This window comes from Carcharhinus amblyrhynchos, chromosome 32 (genome assembly GCF_965287045.1).
Source record: "Carcharhinus amblyrhynchos chromosome 32, sCarAmb.v2.hapA, whole genome shotgun sequence".
NCBI lineage: Eukaryota > Metazoa > Chordata > Chondrichthyes > Carcharhiniformes > Carcharhinidae > Carcharhinus > Carcharhinus amblyrhynchos.
This window is the reverse complement of record NC_137355.1, coordinates 23,357,944-23,379,987: the sequence shown is the minus strand read 5'-3', so window position 1 is coordinate 23,379,987 and position 22,044 is coordinate 23,357,944. Positions and strand designations below refer to the sequence as shown.

Sequence of the window (22,044 nt, the reverse complement as noted above, 5' to 3'; positions counted from 1 at the left end):
CAGTGCCCTGTACCGTTGCAGCAAGACCTCCCTGCTTTTATATTCCATCCCCCTCGCTATAAAGGCCAACATTCCATTCGCCTTCCTGACCACCTGCTGCACCTGCAGACTGAGTTTTTGCGATTCGTGCACAAGAACCCCCAGGTCCCTCTGCACCGTATCATGCTGCAACTTTTCACCCTCTAAATAATAATCCCTCCTACTATTATTTATACCAAAGTGGATAACCTGACATTTGCTAACGTTATACTCCATCTGTCAGGTCCTCGCCCACTCACTCAGCCTATCCAGATCACTGCAGACTTTCCGCGCCCTCCATGCAATTCGCTTTTCCATTGATAAAAAGCACAAATAGCAGAGGACCCAGCGCTAATCCCTGTGGTACACCACTGGTAACTGGCCTCCAGTCTGAAAATTTTCCATCCACCACCACCCTCTGTCTTCTATGAGATAGCCAGTTACTTATCCAGTCGGCCAAATTTCCCTCTATCCCACTCCTCCTTACATGAGCCTACCATGGTGAACCTTATCAAACGCCTTACTAAAATCCATGTATACAACATCAACTGCTCTACCTTCATCTACACACTTGGCTACCTCCTCAAAGAAGTCAATCAAATTTGTGAGGTAAGACTTACCGTTCATGAATCTGTGCTGACTATCCTGGATTAAGCTGCATCTTTCCAAATGGTCATAAATCCTGTCCCTCAGGACCTTTTCCATGAACTTACAACCACCGAAGTAAGATTAACCGGCCTATAATTACCAGGATCATTCCTATTTCCTTTCTTGAACAGAAGAACAACATTTGCCACTCTCCAGTCCTCTGGCCCTATCCCCGTGGACAGTGAGCACCCAAAGATCAAAGCCGAAGGCTCTGCAATCTTGTCCCTTGCCTCCCAAAGAATCCTCGAATATATCTCATCTGGCCCAGGGGACTTATCGACTCTCAGGTTTTTCAAAATTGCTAATAACTCTTCCCTCAGAACATCTACCTCCTCCACCCTATCAGCCTGTATCACACTCTCATCCTCAAAAACATGGTCCCTCTCCTTGCTGTTAAACTCATTGATGTTCAGATTCTGCAATTTGCAAGTGTTATTTTCACTGTTAATTACAGAAGAGCAGTCCAGTAATAATTTGTGATGAAAGACTCACTGCTGCACAAGATTTACAAGACATTCACCTTTGTGGACCCTTCCATTTATCACTGCTTGTACTCCAGGAATGTGGTATGAGTTTTGCTGGAAGTGGAGAGGGAAGCATATTGGTACCTGATGGTTGGGAAGAGGTGATGCCTGGGACAGGGCTGCAGCTTGAAAGGGTATTACAGAGGAGGGAAATGGTCGCTTTTGTAGTTGGCCGCAAGGGAGATGTGGGACTGTAACCCAGGAACATGGCTAAAGCAAGAGTGTTTAGTTCACTAAGCCTTGTGTTGTATGGCTTGATGGACCTTGATGTTTCTGAAGCTCTGTTCCAGCTAGTGACTGAAATATTATAAGTTGTCATTGGGCATCTATAAAATTGGAAGCTTCCTGAAAAATGTTGCACTTTGATCTGAGCGTTATTAACATCAGCTGATGAATTGATCTGAATTATTTTAACTAACACACTCTGGCCGTGTTTGAATTGTTGGTCGTCATGAATTGATCCCCTCACAAAGGTTCCCTCAGCCTTGTCTCTGTAGCATTTGAGAAGCATTGCATGGCCTTCCATAACACTGCTAGTTGCCCTGCCATAGACATATTCAAGAAGCATAAGAGTGGTGTTGCCTCCAACCCAGACCTAGCTAGGATAAATTGTATTGTAATTTGTGCCTTCCGTGATGATTAACCCTGCCCAGATTATTATTAAATGATTTCTATCTCTCTGGCGGCCTGGGCCTGACACTGTGCTGTTTGCATGTGCAGATTCTCACCATCTTTCTACTACTTCTGCCTGTTTGTAACCAGCTCTAAAAGCCTCAGTTTTTCTGTTTTGTGAAATTTATTAATTGTTTTACTTTTTTCAAAGTATTAATATGCAACATGCAATGTTTATACATCAATTAACATTGCAGTACTTATTGAGTACACTAAAATTGATTTGTAGATAATGATTCAGTTATTGTAACATGGTTCCATTAAACCACGAGGAAGTGTGTTTAATCCTGCTTTAAAGCAGCTTCTGGTCAAGTTGGAAAATTTATTGGATGTGAAATATTTGGGAAACCTGCCGTCTTGCAAAAGTTCACTGCAGCTTTAATTGGAACTTGATAATGGCTATTGAAAGTTGAAACTTCTTTGGATTGGAGTGGGTTGGGAAGTGCATTGTATCTCATTTGTGCTGTACCTGTCCTGGGTGGACTTTTGGATGACAAAATTAGAAAATATTTAATTGATCAATGCTAGCATTGACCAGTGCAGGCAGTATGGCGGCACAGTGTTAGCAGGGAAGGGACCCGGATCTGTGTGGAGCTTGCATGTTCTCCCCCATGTCTATGTGCGTTTCCTCTAGGTATTCTAGTTCAAAGATTTGCACGTTAGGTGAATTGGCTTTGGTAAGTTGTCCCTCTGTGTTCCAAGATGCATAGGTTAGGGGAATTAGTGGGGTAAATATGTGGGGTTACGGTGATAGGGCCTGAGTAAGATGCTGTGTCGGAGAATCGGTGCAGACTTGATGAGCCAAATGGCTGCCTCCTGCACTGCATGGATTTTATGATTCTTCCATCCGTGAGTGAAGCTAATGATTTGATAAACTAATGGTTTGTTTGTTTCTTCCAGGTGACCCAAAGAGTTGGCAGAACAAATCTCTCCCTGGAGACCCCAATTACCATGTGGGAACAAATTGTGTCTCAGTCTTAATTGATCACTTTTAAAGGTGGAAGTGGGTGATTGACAGTTGCACCAGGATTCCTAGGCAGAGGGTGGGACACAGATTTAAGCAATAACCTGTTTTCACACACTCAGAAATGAGGGTGTTGAACAACCTAAAATGTAAATGCTTACATTCTAAGTGCTGTGAATGGAATTGCAGATGAGCTTGTAATGGCACAGCAAGTCTGAACTGTAAAGTTTTCCCAGTCTCCTTGTTAACCAGCAGGGATGCCTTACCCTTAGTTTTTGTAGCTATCATTTAAAATATTAAATAGATTTTTCTACATTGTATAACTTTACAGCCTTTACATGTTTATATAGATAATCATAGCCTAGTTTAAATGTAGAAGTTACTTTTCTATGTTCTTTAATTATAAGATGTTTGGCTTTGAGGATAGCTGGTTGGCAGGGACTTTCTAACGAGTTAAGATTGGACGTCCTGCTATGCTGAGGGATTGGTAAAAAAGTCGCTGAGATCTGTGGCTGTACATAAACCTTGATATCACCTTGGAGCCCGGTTTGTAAATTAACATTTTTATGTCTTATTTTGTATAAAACAAAACTGAAAAGAGCTTTCTAAAGAGGATCTTTATATTCTGTCGCCGTGGGGCCTTTTGAGCAGTTGTATAATTTGCAGCAATAAAATCGACATTTACAACTTTAAAAAAATTGAAATTTTTACAGATTTGTAATAATATTGCTGTGTTCTTGAGAATGACTTGTCTGTGTAAAGGCACTGGGTCCTTTATATTTTGAGGCATGTTGGAGTGCAATGAGTGGGATCTTTGGATAAAATGACAGGTTACTGTACTGTGTGCCCCAAAGTGTATTTTTGTACTAATAGACGATTTATTCTGGCACAGCAGTACATGGCTCGCTGGGAATTCTAACGCGACTTCTGTTAATCACTTCTTCACTATTCATGAGGGGCTGACTTTATTTCCTGCGATTATTCAAATTACACATTTCTAAATATACCACTATTATTGAATAAAAACATTTTTAAAATATCAAATTTGTAGTCTTTTATTTGCCTGATATTCCATTTATATTTACCTGTCGTCTCCCCTCCCTCAGTCCCCTCCTGTAAACAAATTCTCTCACTGGGGTAGGTTTCCATGCGTGCCAACTAATCTCTGATAACTACCTCAGTGGCTGTTCCTGATATAAGGGATATGAGCAGTGTGATTTTTGACAGTGTTAGACAGTCAATGTTGCACCCAGATTAGTGTTAGACCAGTCCCTATGCACGACCAAGGAGACATTGATTAGCAATGTGAGCACTAGCTATTCAATGGATATTAAAGGCAGTCAGATTCCCCAGTGCTGACATGAGCGAAATTGCCTTTGCACAGAACTCCAATCTGATCGTCTTTGTTGTTTGATGCTGGATAGCACATTTGCTTGATTGTCCCTTAAAATAAACTTGTAAAATGAATGAGTTACTACAATTTTGTAGTTCATGCTGTATCATGTGATCACAGTTTCAATGCACAATGTCGGGAGCCTCCTGTATTGCTCTGTTGCTGTCGCTTCAAAATCTTTCTGCATTATTCGGAGAGCCTTCTGCTATTTGGGACACTGCAGTGATTTCCTGATCATTCCGGCCCCGCGGTGGGTCACATTGCCTGGGGGAGGGAGGGGTGCCTCAGATGCCGCATGGAGGACCAGACCCAGGCATTCAGGGCCTGTTTATTCCAAACTGTGCCAAAATAAATGAGCTTATGACATGGGATGAAATAGACGAATTGGATCTTAGTAATACAAGTGACAGGCTTGTGCTGAGATTTGTGAATGGCGGCTACTTGAGAAGTGTGGGGAATCTTCGACTATTATGGGAAACCTGAAGATTTGGTGAAAGCAGCAATGTCTTGCATGTAAAGCTGAAATTTTAGAGGTGAGGTCAAATATGGGTGCAGACATCAGGAAGGGGTAGGGAAGCCAAAAGAGAAAATGCTGGAAAATCTCAGCAGGTCTGGCAGCATCTGTAAGGAGAGAAAAGAGCTTTGACAAAGAGTTGTTTGGACTCAACTTCAGCTCTTTTCTCTCCTTAGATGCTGCCAAACTTGCTGAGATTTTCCAACATTCTCTCTTTTGGTTCCAGATTCTGCAGTAATTTGCTTTTATCTAAGGGGTGGGGAAGGCTGAAACCTTGGAGGCAATCCACACTAATGGGTATCAACTATCTTAGATTTCATGACTCAGATGTATCTGATCAAGAAATTGGGGCAAGAAAGAGGGAATGGTATTTTTCCCTCCCGTACAGACTGTTTCTCCCTATTATTGTCAAGTTTACCGATCTGTGATGGAGTATAATTTCTCAAGGTAGAAAGTGATTGTCCATGAGTGTAACTGCTACTAACTTTTAGAATTTGGTCCCACATTCCAGGTTTGCTGGATTTATATTTCATTTAATTTGCTTTTCCTTGTGAATTTTACACAACCCAAAGTTTGCTGATGGATATGGTGCATTAATGTATTACTGTCATCCCGTCAACAAGTTAAAATAACTGATTTTGTAGTTTTATCTCCTTCCTTTTCTGAAAGTGCTGACTCTTGCTAGTGCTGATAGTCATTGTATACACCTATACAGTCTTTCTTCATCAGTGAACATGGGGGAAAAAGTGGATTCTGTTATTTCTTCCCAGGTAAGAGCAGCGACTCAGTCAAGCTCCAGTTTATTGCAGGAGCAATTGATAGAACAGATTTATCCCCATCTTAAATTTTGCAATAGTTTGGACCATGTCAGCTTCCTGTGTTCTTTATTAGTTTATTCCTTTAGGTCACCCAGGAATAAAAGCTAGGATTTCCCAGAGGGATTTCTGAATTGGACCAATATTCAGATGGACAGTTTGCATAAGGATATGCTCCTGTGGATTAAATTCCATATACAGCTCATGCACATTGTGTGTAGTGTGCAAACTATTGTAATGAGAAATCAGCAATTCAAACAGAACTGTGGTTTTTCATTAGAAGCAGTAGCCAAAATGTTTATGACCTTTAATGGAATAGTGGAACATTGAGCCACTTTATGCCAGAAGCTTCTGTCTTTGAAATGCAGAATGGAGCCCAGATTTCCTGGGAATGTTTGTAATATGGAAATTCCACCCACGTTGGTAAAGTACAGCTGGGTGAGATCAGTAACTGCTAGGGAAGAGGATATGGGAGCTGTACCTTGTCTTTCCAGCACAGCTTGGGAATAAAGGATGGAGGAAACTGATGCCATGACTCATGGTATCCTAAAATTTAACAATAAGCCATTTTGCTTTCATAATGTCACAACATGAGAAAAATGTTCAATTGTCTGAATAAATGAGGATGAAATGCAGATTAATAGGCATGGAACTCCTACAAATATCCAAATAGTTACAGGAATATAGAATATCAGTCTTTCTGATGATGTATTTCATTTACTATATGATCCAAGCCTGTAACTGATCTCCATGGGATGGTGGGAAATTGCTGTTGACCTCAGCATTTTAAGCTCTGGAGGGGAAGAGCAGGTGTTGACCCTGCCATCTGGGCACCAACGTGTATTCGGGAGTCAGATACGACGCCTCAACTCAACATTCATGAATGACCTCTGGGCGAAGTAGTTATAGATTATAATTAATACAGTGATGTGACCCATGATGTATGTGACATCAGTAAGCACATGCAAGAGACTAAGAAATAGTCTGTACGGGAGGGAGAATGCGCCTTAGTGTAAATAAACAAGTTTTTGAAGAAACATACTGGAGTTTGATTTAAGATGCTCATTTAGTGGAAAACCTCCTCAGTCCAAAACAGACCACAGGTTATCAGAAAAGAGATTGAAAACAACTAACAGTGTTCCTAGTGAAACATTAAGTCACTGACAGTTTATCAGCATTAAAGAAATTACAAAGGTGTGAACAAAAAGCATAATTTGCCTCCAATGTGGCTAATAAACTCCTGGATTTATCATTAAATAGGGAGCTGTAAGTTATTAAGTGACAAAAAGTTACAGATAAGAAGATTGTGCTGATCTAGGTTTCAAACCATTTTCAGTTTAAAGGGATACTCACTTTTTTCCATCGAACCCCTGCACCCTTCTAGTCTGCATTGACTCTGACCCACTCCCACCCTTATCTCTGTAACCTACACATTTACCATGGCCAAGCCTGTACATGATCAGAGGTCACGGGGAGAATATGCAGACAGTGAGCCGAGCCGGGAATCGAACCCGGGACCCTGGCGCTGTTAGGCAGCGGCACTAACCGGTGCGCTACCTGAGGGGGTGCCTGGGTCCCGCTCCAGGGGCTGGGTGATGCTGAAGCTGTCAGTTGCGGTTCGGTTGCTCTTGGCAACAGGAGGAACCGCTCGCGCGTCCCCGCTCCGCGCGCGCCCCCTCCCCTGCAGCGCGCCCCCAGCCCGCGCGCTCCAGCTGCCGCTCTCTCCGCTCTGGCGATGCCCGGCGGCCGCCGCTCCCGCTCTCCGGGCTCCGCCGAGTGGCGGCGCCGGGGTCGGGGCCGCCTGATGCTGGCTCTCGGGGCCGCCCAGATGGCGCTCGGTGGTCTGATCGTCGCCGTCAGCTTCGCCGCTCTGGCGCTCACCTCATCGGCCCGGGTCCGGCACTCGTGTCCCTTCTGGGCCGGCTTCTCGGTGAGTCCACTTTAAACCTGCTTCACCCCACAGCCTAACCCAGTTAGTGACTGGTTAGCCCGGCTTTGTGACAGCTATACCTGGGTTAGTGTCAGGATAAAGGCAGGTTAGTGACAGATTAACCTGGTTTAGTGACATGTAAACCCCGGTTAGTAACAGATTAACCTGGATTAGTGACAGGCTAAAGGCAGGTTACTGAAAGGTAAAACCAGGTGAGTGACAGATTAACCTGAGTTAGTGATAGGTAAGCCTGTGCTGGAGTCAGGTTAAGCTAGGTGAGTGGTTAACTTACTTGGTTAGTGTCGGGTTATTTTAACGTTAGTGGGTAATTTATCTTGGTTAGCCAGATTAACCAAGGTGAGTGACCCATTTACAAAGGGGCGTTAATGGGCTAAGCAAGTGGGCAAAATGGTGGCATGTGGTGTTTAACTTGGAAAGGCTGAGATTACCTTTGAATTTAGGAATGTGACAATGGAATATTTTCCAGAGTTTGAAAGAGCTGTGAATTGTGAATGAGCAGAAAGATCAACGTGTCCAACCATAGAAATCTGTAAAAGTTACTGCACAGTATAAAAAGGCTGACAAATGTTGGACTTTATTTCACAGGGAACTGAATTATAAAGGGGAGAAAATTCTAGCACAGAATGATGCAGTGCAGGAGACTATTCACCAAAGTACTGCTCTTTGGAAGAATTCTCCAGCCCAATGCCCTGCTTTGGAAACAGAGTTAACATTTCAAGTCAAAATGACCCTTCCACTGAACTGAAAAATGGTAGAAATTTAATAAATTGTATCTTGGAGAGGTGGGTAAGAGGTGAGGCAGAATCTCTCCTTTGCCCCAATGTATCCCTGTTCTTCTATTAATTAACTCTGGCTGCCAGACCTGCTGAGTTTATCCATCATTTTCTCTTTTGATTTCCCATCTGAAGTAATCTGGGTACTGCACCTCAGGAAGACAATATTGGCAATGGCATTGCAGGTTCACTAGAATGATACAGGGCTTAGAGGGTTAAATTATGAGGATGGGTTGTTCAGACAGGGCTTGTTTTCCCTTGTTAAAAGAAGATTAAGGGAAGATATAATTGATATATTTAAAATGATTGTAGAATTTGATGGCATAGATTGAGAGAAACTATTTCCTATGATGGGCAAGTTCAGAGCAAGGGAGTTTGGCTTCTATACTATTGAGACCATCCAGCAATGATGTCAGGAAGCACTTCCTTCACCTAAAGGGTAGTGAAAATCTGGAACCAACTGAAATTTAACCAAAATTTAATTGAATTGAAAATTTCAAAACCAGGTGAGATGGTATTTTGTTAGGTAAGTGTTGTTACCAAAGCATAGAAACCAGCAGCAGGAGTTGTTACTTCGAGGATGCACTGCCATTTATTTTGATCATAGTTGATCACTGAATTCAGTACCCTGATCCCCCTTACCCCCATATCCCTTGATCCCTTTAGCCCCTAGAACTATATAGAACAAAGAAAAGTATAGCACAGGAAGAGGCCCTTCAGCCCTCCAATTTATTTCATTTCTTGTTGAAATCAGATGACATTTTGGCCTCAGCTACATTCTGTGGTAGTGAATTCCACACATTCATAAGAACATAAGAAATAGGAGCAGGAGTAGGCCATCTAGCCCTTCGAGCCTGCCCCGCCATTCAATAAGATCATGGCTGATCTGTCGTGTCTCAGTTCCACATTCCCGCCCTCTCCCCATAACCCTTAATCCCCTCGCTTATCAAAAACCCATCAACCCGCGTCTTAAAAATATTTAGCGAGGCAGCCTCCACCACTTCAACGGGCAGAGAATTCCAGAGATTCACCACCCTTTGAGTGAAGAAGTTCCTCCTCAGCTCCATTCTAAACCGCCCCCCCTTTATCTTGAGGCTGTGCCCCCTAGTCCTACTGTCCTTTCTGAGCGGGAAGAGCCTCTCCACCTCTATCCTATCCATCCCATTCATCATCTTATACGTCTCAATGAGATCTCCCCTCATGCACTCCCTCCAAGGCCAAAATATCCTTGCGTAAGTGCGGCGACCAAAACTGCACACAGTACTCCAGCTGCGGCCTCACCAATGCCCTATACAACTGCAGCAAGACCTCCCTACTTTTATATTCAATCCCCCTCGCTATGAAGGCCAGCATCCCATTCGCCTTCCTGACCACCTGCTGCACCTGCAGGCTGGGTTTTTGCGACTCATGCACAAGGACCCCGAGGTCCCTCTGCACCATTGCCTGCTGCAGTTTTTCGCCCCGTAAGTAATAGTCCTTCCTAACATTATTCCTACCAAAGTGGACCACCTCGCACTTGCCAACATTAAATTCCATTTGCCAGTTCCTGGCCCATTCGCCCAGCCTATCTAGATCCTTCTGCAGACTCTCCACACCCTCCGCGCAATTTGCCGTTCCACCAATCTTGGTGTCATCAGCAAATTTCGACACCCTACACTCGGTTCCCTCCTCCAGATCATCTATATAAATGGTAAATAGCTGAGGCCCCAGCACTGACCCCTCGGGCACTCCACTAGTCACCAACTGCCAATCCGAATAGCACCCATTAACCCCCACTCTCTGCCTCCTATTTGACAACCAATCCTCTATCCACGCTAACACCCTACCCCCAACTCCATGCCCCCTTACCTTCTGCAATAACCTCCTGTGAGGTACCTTGTCAAAGGCCTTCTGAAAATCAAGAAAGACCACATCCACCGGCTCTCCTCTATCCGCCGCCCTAGACACATCCTCATAGAACTCCAATAAATTTGTCAGACACGACTTCCCCTTAACAAAACCGTGCTGCGTCCGCTCTATCAAGCAATTCCCCTCAAGGTGCCTCACTATTTCCTCCTTGATGACGGTTTCTAACATTTTACCTACAACAGACATTAAACTAACCGGCCTATAATTCCCTGCCTTTTGCCTGGCACCCTTCTTAAACAACAGCGTAACATTAGCCGCTTTCCAATCTTCTGGCACAGTCTGGAAAATAACCACCAAGGCATCCACTATTACCTCTGCCATTTCTTTCAGAACCCTCGGATGCATTCCATCCGGTCCTGGTGACTTGTCCACAATCAGCCCCTCCAGTCTGTCGAGCACCGCCTCTCTAGTGACAATAATGTCATCGAGACCCTCCAGTCCTACCACCTTTCCATCGCTAACACCCGGCAAATTATTCACATCTTCCTAGGAGGAGAAAGTGGGTTCCCGGACACGCGTCCTTTGTTTGAACAGAGGGGAGTACGGTAGGATGAGAGAAGAATTGGCGAATGTTGACTGGGGGAGTGCGTTGGAAGGTAGGTCTGCTGAGGAGCAGTGGAGGATCTTTAAGGAGATCTTTCCTGGTGCTCAGCAGAAATTTATTCCAATGGTTAAAATGGACCGTAGGAGGAGAGGTAATCAGCCGTGGATAACGAAGGAGGTGAAGGAAAGTGTTAAATTAAAAGCGGAGGAATTTAGAGTAGCTAAGAGTAGTGGGCGAGAAGAGGATTGGGAGAGGTTTAAATGTCAACAAAGATTGACAAAGAAGTTGATAAAGAAGGGTAGGAGAAACTATGAAGCTGGGCTAGCACTTAATATAAAAAAGGATAGCAAGAGTTTTTAATAAATATATAAAAAGGAAGAGGCTGGCTAGGGTGAACGTTGGACCCTTAGAGGATGAGAAGGGGGACTTAGTGGTAGGGGTTGGAGAAATGGCTGAGGTCTTGAATAACTTTTTTGTTTCACTACCCTCGGTGAAGAAATTTCTCCTCACCTCAGTTCTAAAAGGTTTACTCCTTATCCTCAAACTATAACCCCTAGTTCCAGACTCCCCCACCATTGGGAACATTCTTTCGGAATCTACCCTGTTAAAATTTCATAAGTTTCTATGAGATCCCCTCTCATTCTTCTAAACTCCAGTGAATATAATCCTAACCGACTTATACTCTTCTCATGTGACAGACCTGCTAAGCCAGGAATCAGCCTGGTGAACCTTTGCTGTACTTCCTTTATAGCAAGGACATCCTTTCTCAGATAAGGACACCAAAACTGCACACAGCTCCAGGTGTGGCCTCACCAATGCCCTATATAATTGCAGCAACACATCCCTTCCCCTATAATCAAATCCTCTTGCTATGATGGCCAACATTAGCCTTATTTACTGCTTGCTACACGTGCGTGCTTATTTTCAGCGACTGATGCACAAGGACTCCAAGGGCTCACTGAGTATCCATCTCTCTCAATTTGTACCCATTCAAGTAATAATCTTTTCCTATTATTGCTACAGAAGTGGATAACCTCACATTTTTCCACGTAAAACTGCATCTACTACACATGCCCACATACTCAACCTGTCAAAATCACACCGAAGCATCTCTGTATCCTCCTCACAACTCACCCTCCCATCCAATCATGTATCATCTGCAAATTTGGAGATAATACTTTCAGTTCTCTCTTCCAGATCATTAATATGTAATGTGAACAGTTGGGGTCCTAGCACAGATCCCTGCAGAATCCCAGTAATTACCGACTGCCAATCAGAAAAAGACTCATTTATGCCAACTTTAAGGGCATTCAAATGCTCATTGGATAGACATATGGATAGCATTGGAATAGCTTAGGTTAGAGGGTCATTAGATTGGTTCCACTGGTTGGCGCAACATCGAGGGCCAAAGGGCCTGTACTGCGCTGTAATGTTCTGTGTTCTTACTCTTTGCTGACCAGCTTTCTTTCCATTTCAAGACGTTACTGACAATCCTATGTGCTTTAACTTTACATAGTGGTTTATTATGTGATACCTTGACGGAAGCCTTCTGAAACAATAAACCACATCCACTGGTTCTTCTCAGTCAACTCTACTGGTTACATCCTCCAAAAAGTTGAATAGATTCGTCAAGCATGATGCCCCTGTTGTAAATCCATGCTGATTTTGTCTGATTATACCACTGCTTTTCAAATGCTGAGTTAGAAAATCCTTGATAATGGGCTCTAGCAACTTCCCCAGTACCAACATTACGCTCACTGGTCTAAAGTTCCCTTCTTTCTCTCTACCTCCCTTTCTGAAAAGCAGGCTTACATTAGCTACCCTCCAATCTGCAAGAACCGGTCCAGAGTCCAAGGAAATTTGGAAAATAACCACCAATGGATCTACTATTTCCAGGGCCACTTCCTTAAGTACTCTGGGTTGAAGATTATCAGGATGTGGAGATTAATCCACTTTCAATTTCCCCAAAACCATTTCTGTACTAATGCTGATTTCCTTCAGCTCCTCACTAAAACTTGCTTCTTTTAGAACTTCCTCAGAATTTCAGAAACCCGAAGGTTTTTATAAAGCCAGACTCATCCCCAACCATTCTTTTTTTGAGCATTAGTGTGAGGATAAGATGTTTCATTCCAGGCGTGATTCTGCTGGCAAATGGAAGCTTTTATCAGATCAAACTTTATTTAATAACACAGTTTAATTCTAACAAATGAATTTGTTAAACTTTTACAATTTAACAGTTGAACAATACTTAAACATGACAAGACACATTTCTTAACTGCTATCAATGTGAGTTCCAGTCAAGCAATATTTCTCTTATAGACCTAAGCTCCTTTTTAAAATTAATTAGCAAAACACAAGTATACTTGCTTTGATTGAAGTTACCAAGCTTGAAGTTTTCAGAAAGCCTTTGGGAAGTGAGAGAGATGCTGCTTTCTTCTGACAGTCCAGGCAGTAACTGCTCTTAGTTTAGAATAAAAATGAAACTGTTTCTTTCCTTCAAACTTAGCTCCTCCCTTTAACCACATGACTCTGTCCCTGTCAATCAACCTAATCAAAACTCACATGATGCTGCATACCTAGTCTGAAATCCCAGAAGAACCTAAATAAACAAAAGGTCTATTAACTCTACACGGTAACGCATCCCTAGCTAAAATCAGTTATTATCCTGCATTCTTAACATCTGCTGCATGTTTTCCCAGCCAAACTGACTCCTGTAATAAACATTGTCTCTTAATGCAGTCCCATCTTAAACACAACATATAGCAAAATAACATAGAACGATCACAGTAAGAGTATTAAGAATTCCAGAATGAAACAGGGTAAATGGAGTTAACATACAGATCAGCCATGATATAACTGACTAGCTGAACAGTCTCAAGGGTTTGAAAGTTCTCTTTTCATTCCTATGCTGGGACCCACTTCTCTCAGTGAGAGGTGCCAGTTAAATCCTGTCTAGGTACATTGGTGGATATACTCTAAATGCTTTTTTGCCTTAATGTTGTACGTTGGCAACATTGATCAGAGTTTTATTTGGAAATAACAAATGTTTGCCCTTGCCATTTCCTACCTGCATTGTGCCACGCTGAGCCATGATGTGCTATGCCTGTTGCTGCCATCTCTGCTATTCAGCCAATTTCTTTTGCTCTGAAATAATCCCCACACACTTGCTATTCCTTTATTACACAAAGGAAATACTCGCTGCAATCTAAATTAAGCATAACCATGCTTTCTATTAATAAGTAATAATGTGAGATGTGGATAATTGTCAGGGCACGAGGGGTGTGAGGATGTGAGGAGACTCAAATCCCCAGCTCCCTAGATTAATAACTGTGAATCAAAGATTGTCACACCTTTTGTCTTGGCTATCTCTGACTTTCCCCACTACCCTTTGCAACCACACAGTCATACCTGACTGAAACTGGTTAGACGCTGACCACTTGTGACAGATCATTTTTTTTTATATGCTTTGTTTTAAAGTGAGCCTGATACTCTTGGTTAAAGTACCAATTGTTGAATGTTTGGGATCTTGTTTAAATGGCACTCTTGAGTGTTGGCCTTAAAGGAAGTAAAGAACGTGGATATGTGTTTGGGAAAATGCACAAGCTGAAATGTGTTCCTTTCCATTTAACAATCTGAGGTGTGAGATGGTAAGTGTTAAGTGTGGTGATTGATGGAAGGGATTCTGGGAAATAGTAAACCCGCCATTGTTTATATGTGTTCACATTTGATAGGTGTTTTCAGGAACTTCTCATTTTAATCGAGTGCATATCCTCGTGTAAAAGCTGACCCTATGATCTGTAGTCTGAAAATACTTTGTTTTTCATGGACATCATGGAAAAGCCAACAATACGTTTTCAAGCCCAAACATTTCAGAGTTGGTTTAAACCATAATCTCTAAAATCACATCCGAAATCTCAAATGATTATTCATTACAATAATTACACATTGCTGGGTCCCTCTCGATTGCATTGCTGGGAGAATATAGACTGATTTTGATTTGTAGGGGGAGAGGTGTACAGACTGAGAAGAGTAATATACAGTGCACCTGGAAACAGCATGGGGGCACCAACTTCCAGAGGGAACTTTAAATAAATGAATCTTGGGATCTTGCATCACCCTCACCCTCTATGGTGAGAGGAGGGAGACTCAGACCTTGCCAGTCGGGGCCCTTGCAAATGCCACCTCAGTGAAATTCCCCCTGAACCAAAACTTAAGTCAAGAATTGGGAGCCACCTAAGTGACATTTTCCCCTTCCTTTGACCCCCTGAACGATAGTGAAACTGCAGGCCCAGCTGATGCTTCTTCTCTTGGGCTGTGAGGGTTGAGGATGGTTCCACAAAAAAATCACAGAGAGAGAGAATAAATAATGATGTAGACCATTATCATGTGGATTATTCTGAAAGTCATGTTCATGTGCAGCTGGTGCTGAGTGTAACTACTGCAAGTTAGAGTTTAAAAGCTGCATAATAGGGCTGTGTTTGAAAAAAAAGTCCAAGAGTGACATTACAGGAGAAAGGTAAGTGTATTGGTTAGGGAGAAACTCCTGTTAGGGAGGATTGTCAAATTTCTGAAAATTAGAAAATGCCTCCTTTTTGTAAAATAAGTAATTACTTGGATTTAAGTATGAAATGCAAGCAATTCCACCTTGTTGTCAAACGAGGGGCATGCACACGGTGGGTCGTGCGTGGGCTGCTCTTGGAGGTTCCGGGAGTGGCCTAGTACTTCGTGTCGTTGTGTGCGCTTAATCCTGGACCAGCAGATGGGCACCGCAACAGCTCAGTGACTATCACTGCTAGCTGTGCAGATACATGGATTTGGGCCTGTGTCTGTGGGAGTTTGCGCATTCTCCCTGTGGTTGCGTGGGTTTCCTCCGGGTGCTCCGGTTTCCTCCCACACCCCAAAGATGTGTTCTTAGGCTTATTGGTGTACCAAATTGACACTATTCTCCCCTGAATCTGGCTACATTAGGGGTTCCACTCACATACACACGGGGCAGGGTAGGTGTGGGAAGGTGCGGCGGCACGGGCTCGTTGGGCCAAAGGGCCTGTTTCCCGTGCTGGGATGTTCTTTGTTCTTTGTTCAATAGAGAAATAAAATTAAGTCAAGGTCAGGGAAAATAAAGTTGTTTAAGGAAACAAAGTAAAATAAAATTATCATGAATAACTAAATTGAAATCATGGCAGGACAGCTCAGACATGTGGAATGTGTGTCGTGTAATATGTGGGAAGTCATGACACTGCCAGTGTCTTAGACGACCACATGTAGAGGACATGTACCAGCTGCAGTAACTTGAATTCTGGGTTTCAGAGTTTGAACAGTGGCTGGAGTCATTGTGGTACATTTGCAAGGCTGAGAGCTTTGTGGATATTATGTTTAGAGAGATGCCAGCACAGCAGTTTCAGAATCTGGAGGTAGAAAGGGAATGGATGATCACCAGGCAGTCCAAGAGGACTAGGCAGGGAATGGAGGAGTTCCCTGGAGTCCAACTCACCAGTTAGTTTTCTGTTTGGATGCTGATAAGGGAGATGATTCCTCGGTGGAATGCAATCAGAGCCATGTTTGTGGCACTGCAGGCAGCTCTGCTAAACAGGAGGGCAGGAAGAAGAAAGAACGAGCAGGAGTAATTGGGGATTCAGTGGTTAGGGGAACAAACAAGCGTTTCTGTGCCTGTAGCTGTGACTCAAGGATGGTACATTCCCTCTCTGATGCCAGGATAAAAGATGTAATGGAGTGGACATTGAGTGGATTCACTGAATTCATCTGGGGGAGGGTGAACAGCCAGAGGTTATGAGCCAAGTTAGTATCAATAACTTAGGTAGGAAAGGAAATGAAAGCAGATTTTAGGGAGCTAGAAAGGAGATTGAAAAGTAGGTTCTTTATATCAACAACTCAGGATTAATTCCTTCATGAACCTTTGCAATTCTCTACCCCAGAAAGCTGTGGAGGATGGATTATTGAATGTACTCGAGGCTGAGTTAGAACATTTTTGATCTGTAGCGCATCAGGATAATGGGGAATCAGGTAAGAAAGTGGATTTTAAACCAAGATTAGAACAGTCATGACATTATTAAATATTGGTCCATCCCTTTAAAAAGAGCTGGATTAATATCTGGCCACGAGTGCACAGAAGAAGTATATTGTTCATAAACAGTCCACTTAACAGTGTTGGGGAATAGGCTTGCCTAGCTAGACCTAATTGGTGACTATTTCCAGCTTTCCAGGATAATATTAGGGAATCGGAGAGATATGTCACAGATTTATCTTAGATTTCAATGTTCACTTGGAAGATTGGACAGTTTATTCTTGATTCAAGTCAATCAAAGGACACTTAAAAGAATAATAATTTATGAATTATGATAAGATGGTGAATTTCTCGCCAGCGAAGCCGTTTATAATGTCTTTCTTTGGATTTCACAATATTAGAGGATGCCAAATTCCATACCAAGGACCAAATCTTCAAGATGTCAGATACAGGCAAATTCTGTTTAACATATCTGTATTTACACATACACCCAGATCAAAGACAGGAAGCATCTAAAGATTGAGCTAGTGATAAACTGTCCCCAGATTTGGTTCATGGGAGATTATTTATGAAAGCTGCGTTTTGCTTGTTGGAGGAGAGGCAGAAGCACTCTTGATACAAGATAGACATTTGACATTTTGAATTAAAATTATAAATCAATTAGCATTATGGTGATATTTGATGTGGCTTATCTGAAAATTCTGCAAGAACCAGATATCCCACTGGTTGTTCACAGTCATACATTGTTGGGAATATACCTGACATCAAGACTGCACATTCTTTATAATTCATACACTTCAAATGTCAGATTCAAAAGAAATTATACATATTACATAACAAAAGATTTATCGAATTGTAATGAACAGAAAATACAATCTGTATAATATGTGCAATAACTTATCACAGATTCTGTTGTTCAGAGAGCAGAAACATCCGCTTTCATCCACCACTGCCAGTGCAAAAAAAATGCAGTTAAATATAACAAATTAGTGACAAAACATCTGCCATTATAATTTATGATGTAATCCAAAGATAATTGGAGCTGAGAAGCTATGAATTGCTTAAAGATTTGCTGAGCAACAAAATCTGAATTACAGGCTGTGTAAACCATGGCTTGGTGATGGCTCTTTCATCTCTGAGTCAGAAGGTCATGGGTTCAAGTCCCACTCCTGAGACCTGAACACAAACATCTCGGCTGAGACTCAAATGCAATACTGTAGTGCCACACCTTTCAGAAGATAGTGCTGTGTGAGTGTCACACTGTTGGAGGGCAGTACTGTGTGAGTGCCACACTGTTGGAGGGCAGTACTGTGTGAGTGTCACACCGTTGGAGGGCAGTACTGTGTGAGTGCCACACTGTTGGAGGGCAGTACTGTGTGAGTGTCACACTGTTGGAGGGCAGTACTGTGTGAGTGTCACACTGTTGGAGGGCAGTACTGTGTGAGTGCCACACTGTCGAGGGCAGTACTGTGTGAGTGTCACACTGTTGGAGGGCAGTACTGTGTGAGTGTCACACTGTTGGAGGGCAGTACTGTGTGAGTGTCACACTGTTGGAGGGCAGTACTGTGTGAGTGTCACACTGTTGGAGGGCAGTACTGTGTGAGTGCCACACTGTTGGAGGGCAGTACTGTGTGAGTGTCACACTGTTGGAGGGCAGTACTGTGTGAGTGTCACACTGTCGAGGGCAGTACTGTGTGAGTGTCACACTGTTGGAGGGCAGTACTGTGTGAGTGTCACACTGTTGGAGGGCAGTACTGTGTGAGTGTCACACTGTTGGAGGGCAGTACTGTGTGAGTGTCACACTGTTGGAGGGCAGTACTGTGTGAGTGTCACACTGTTGGAGGGCAGTACTGTGTGAGTGTCACACTGTTGGAGGGCAGTACTGTGTGAGTGCCACACTGTTGGAGGGCAGTACTGTGTGAGTGCCACACTGTTGGAGGGCAGTACTGTGTGAGTGTCACACTGTTGGAGGGTGGTACTGTGTGAGTGTCACACTGTTGGAGGGTGGTACTGTGTGAGTGCCACACTGTCGAGGGCAGTACTGTGTGAGTGTCACACTGTTGGAGGGCAGTACTGTGTGAGTGTCACACTGTTGGAGGGTAGTACTGTGTGAGTGTCACACTGTTAGAGGGCAATACTGTGTGAGTGTCACACTGTCGAGGGCAGTACTGTGTGAGTGTCACACTGTTGGAGGGCAGTACTGTGTGAGTGTCACACTGTTGGAGGGTAGTACTGTGTGAGTGTCACACTGTTGGAGGGCAGTACTGTGTGAGTGTCACACTGTTGGAGGGCAGTACTGTGTGAGTGTCACACTGTTAGAGGGCAGTACTGTGTGAGTGTCACACTGTTGGAGGGTGGTACTGTGTGAGTGTCACACTGTTGGAGGGTAGTACTGTGTGAGTGTCACACTGTTGGAGGGCAGTACTGTGTGAGTGCCACACTGTTGGAGGGTGGTACTGTGTGAGTGTCACACTGTTGGAGGGCAGTACTGTGTGAGTGCCACACTGTTGGAGGGTGGTACTGTGTGAGTGTCACACTGTTGGAGGGCAGTACTGTGTGAGTGTCACACTGTTGGAGGGCAGTACTGTGTGAGTGCCACACTGTTGGAGGGTGGTACTGTGTGAGTGTCACACTGTTGGAGGGCAGTACTGTGTGAGTGTCACACTGTTGGAGGGCGGTACTGTGTGAGTGTCACACTGCTGGAGGGCAGTACTGTGTGAGTGTCACACTGTTGGAGGGCAGTACTGTGTGAGTGCCACACTGTTGGAGGGTGGTACTGTGCGAGTGTCACACTGTTGGAGGGCAGTACTGTGTGAGTGTCACGCTGTTGGAGGGTGGTACTGTGCGAGTGTCACACTGTTGGAGGGTAGTACTGTGTGAGTGCCACACTGTTGGAGGGTGGTACTGTGTGAGTGCCACACTGTCGAGGGCAGTACTGTGTGAGTGTCACACTGTTGGAGGGCAGTACTGTGTGAGTGCCACACTGTTGGAGGGTGGTACTGTGCGAGTGTCACACCGTTGGAGGGCAGTACTGTGTGAGTGTCACACTGTTGGAGGACAGTACTGTGTGAGTGCCACACTGTTGGAGGACAGTACTGTGTGAGTGCCACACTGTCGAGGGCAGTACTGTGTGAGTGTCACACCGTTAGAGGGCAGTACTGTGTGAGTGTCACACTGTTGGAGGGCAGTACTGTGTGAGTGCCACACTGTCGAGGGCAGTACTGTGTGAGTGTCACACTGTCGAGGGCAGTACTGTGTGAGTGTCACACTGTTGGAGGGTAGTACTGTGTGAGTGTCACACTGTTAGAGGGCAATACTGTGTGAGTGTCACACTGTCGAGGGCAGTACTGTGTGAGTGTCACACCGTTAGAGGGCAGTACTGTGTGAGTGCCACACTGTCGAGGGCAGTACTGTGTGAGTGTCACACCGTTAGAGGGCAGTACTGTGTGAGTGTCACACTGTTGGAGGGCAGTACTGTGTGAGTGTCACACTGTTGGAGGGTAGTACTGTGTGAGTGTCACACTGTTAGAGGGCAATACTGTGTGAGTGTCACACTGTCGAGGGCAGTACTGTGTGAGTGTCACACCGTTAGAGGGCAGTACTGTGTGAGTGTCACACTGTTGGAGGGCAGTACTGTGTGAGTGCCATCCTCCTCTTGCCACACTATTGGAGGACAGGTCTGCTGGAGTACCATGCTGATAAAGAGGCATTGCTGAAGGAGTGCTGCACTGTCAGAGGGACAATGTTGTGGAAGCGCCGCACTGTCAGAGGGACAAAGCAGCAGGAGCGCCACACTGTCAGAGGGACAAAGCAGCAGGAGCGCCACACTGTCAGAGGGACAAAGCAGCAGGAGCGCCGCACTGTCAGAGGGACAATATTGTGGGAGCACCACACTTTCAGAAAAGTAGTACTGGGAGTGCACTTTGCAGTCTACATAAGAACATAAGAAATAGGAGCAGGAGTAGGCCATCTAGCCCTTCGAGCCTGCCCCGCCATTCAATAAGATCATGGCTGATCTGAAGTGGATCAGTTCCACTTTCCTGCTTTCTCTCTGCTTTGTCTGACAAGCAAATGTTAGACATTTGCAAAGTGCAATGTCAAAGGGGCAGTAATGTGGGACGCACATTGTCAGGGGGGTCCATAATGTGGGAACGCACATTGTCAGGGGGTCAGTATTGTGAGAGTCCCACACTATTGGAGGTGCTATTTTTCAGAAAAGACTTTAAACTTATGGCCATCTGCTCCCTCAGTGATGTAAAACATACTATGGCAGCACTTTGAAGAAGAGCAAGGGAGTTCTCCCAGTGTCCTGGGATAATATTGAAAGGTGCTATGTAAATGCAAGTCACTCTTTCTTTTGAGTGTGAATATCATCAACAGCAAACCTGGATTTTAATGACCATTTTTAGCATGGCTTTCCCCAAATTCCTTTAATATTTATAGCCCAGTGAAACTTATCCTATGTGTTTGCTGTAACTGTGAATGTAACCGACTGCACAATGCTGCATTCAGCCCAGAGAACCACACAACATGGGTTCAGATTTGTCAAAGCGTAACTATTGGGTGCAGATCGAACACTATTTAACACATATACAGTACTAGTGAGTTCAAGTACGTTATTGTGTGACACTGAGATACAGGTGGGCACAGGCCCATCTCGTCAGGAAGGCGAATGGGATGCTGGCCTTCATAGCGAGGGGGATTGAATATAAAAGTAGGGAGGTCTTGCTGCGGCTGTATGGGGCATTGGTGAGGCCGCAGCTGGAGTACTGTGTGCAGTTTTGGTCACTGCACTTACGCAAGGATATTTTGGCCTTGGAGGGAGTGCAGAGGAGGTTTACTAGGCTGATACCGGAGTTGAGGGGGTTGAGCTATGAGGAGAGGCTGAATAATCTAGGCTTGTACTCGTTAGAGTTTAGAAGAATGAGGGGAGATCTCATTGAGACGTATAAGATGATGAATGGGATGGATAGGATAGAGGTGGAGAGACTCTTCCCGCTCAGAAAGGACAGTAGGACTAGGGGGCACAGCCTCAAGATAAAGGGGGGAGGGGGGGCGGTTAAAACGGAGTTGAGGAAGAACTTCTTCACTCAAAGGGTGGTGAATCTCTGGAATTCTCTGCCCGTTGAAGTGGTGGAGGCTGCCTCGCTAAGTATTTTTAAGACGCGGGTTGATGGGTTTTTGATAAGAGAGGGGATTAAGGGTTATGGGGAGAGGGCGGGAATGTGGAACTGAGCCACGACAGATCAGCCATGATCTTATTGAATGGTGAGGCAGGCTCGAAGGGCTAGATGGCCT

The 22,044-nt window shown here is 44.2% G+C and overlaps 2 protein-coding genes across 14 annotated transcripts in view; both read left to right on the top strand.

Moving 5' to 3' along the window:
- Positions 1-3,863, top strand: part of tjp1a (tight junction protein 1a) — a 222,131-nt gene extending 218,268 nt beyond the window's left edge. For all 9 annotated transcript variants that reach the window (XM_080216273.1, XM_080216272.1, XM_080216271.1 and 6 more), the window contains one exon: positions 2,763-3,863. In XM_080216273.1, coding sequence (XP_080072399.1) covers positions 2,763-2,857 — 95 coding nt within the window. In that variant the 3' untranslated portion in view covers positions 2,858-3,863. The remainder of the gene's footprint in view (positions 1-2,762) is intronic.
- A 3,388-nt stretch (positions 3,864-7,251) lies between these two features.
- The window catches only part of fam189a1 (family with sequence similarity 189 member A1), a 77,444-nt gene continuing 62,651 nt past the window's right edge, over positions 7,252-22,044 (top strand). For 4 of the 5 annotated variants that reach the window (XM_080215970.1, XM_080215972.1, XM_080215969.1 and 1 more), the window contains exon 1: positions 7,252-7,478. In XM_080215970.1, the coding sequence (XP_080072096.1) occupies positions 7,284-7,478 (195 nt within the window). In that variant the 5' untranslated portion in view covers positions 7,252-7,283. Of the gene's footprint in view, positions 7,479-10,690; positions 10,777-22,044 lie in introns of those variants that run through there. The other variant, XM_080215971.1, reaches the window with a different exon arrangement.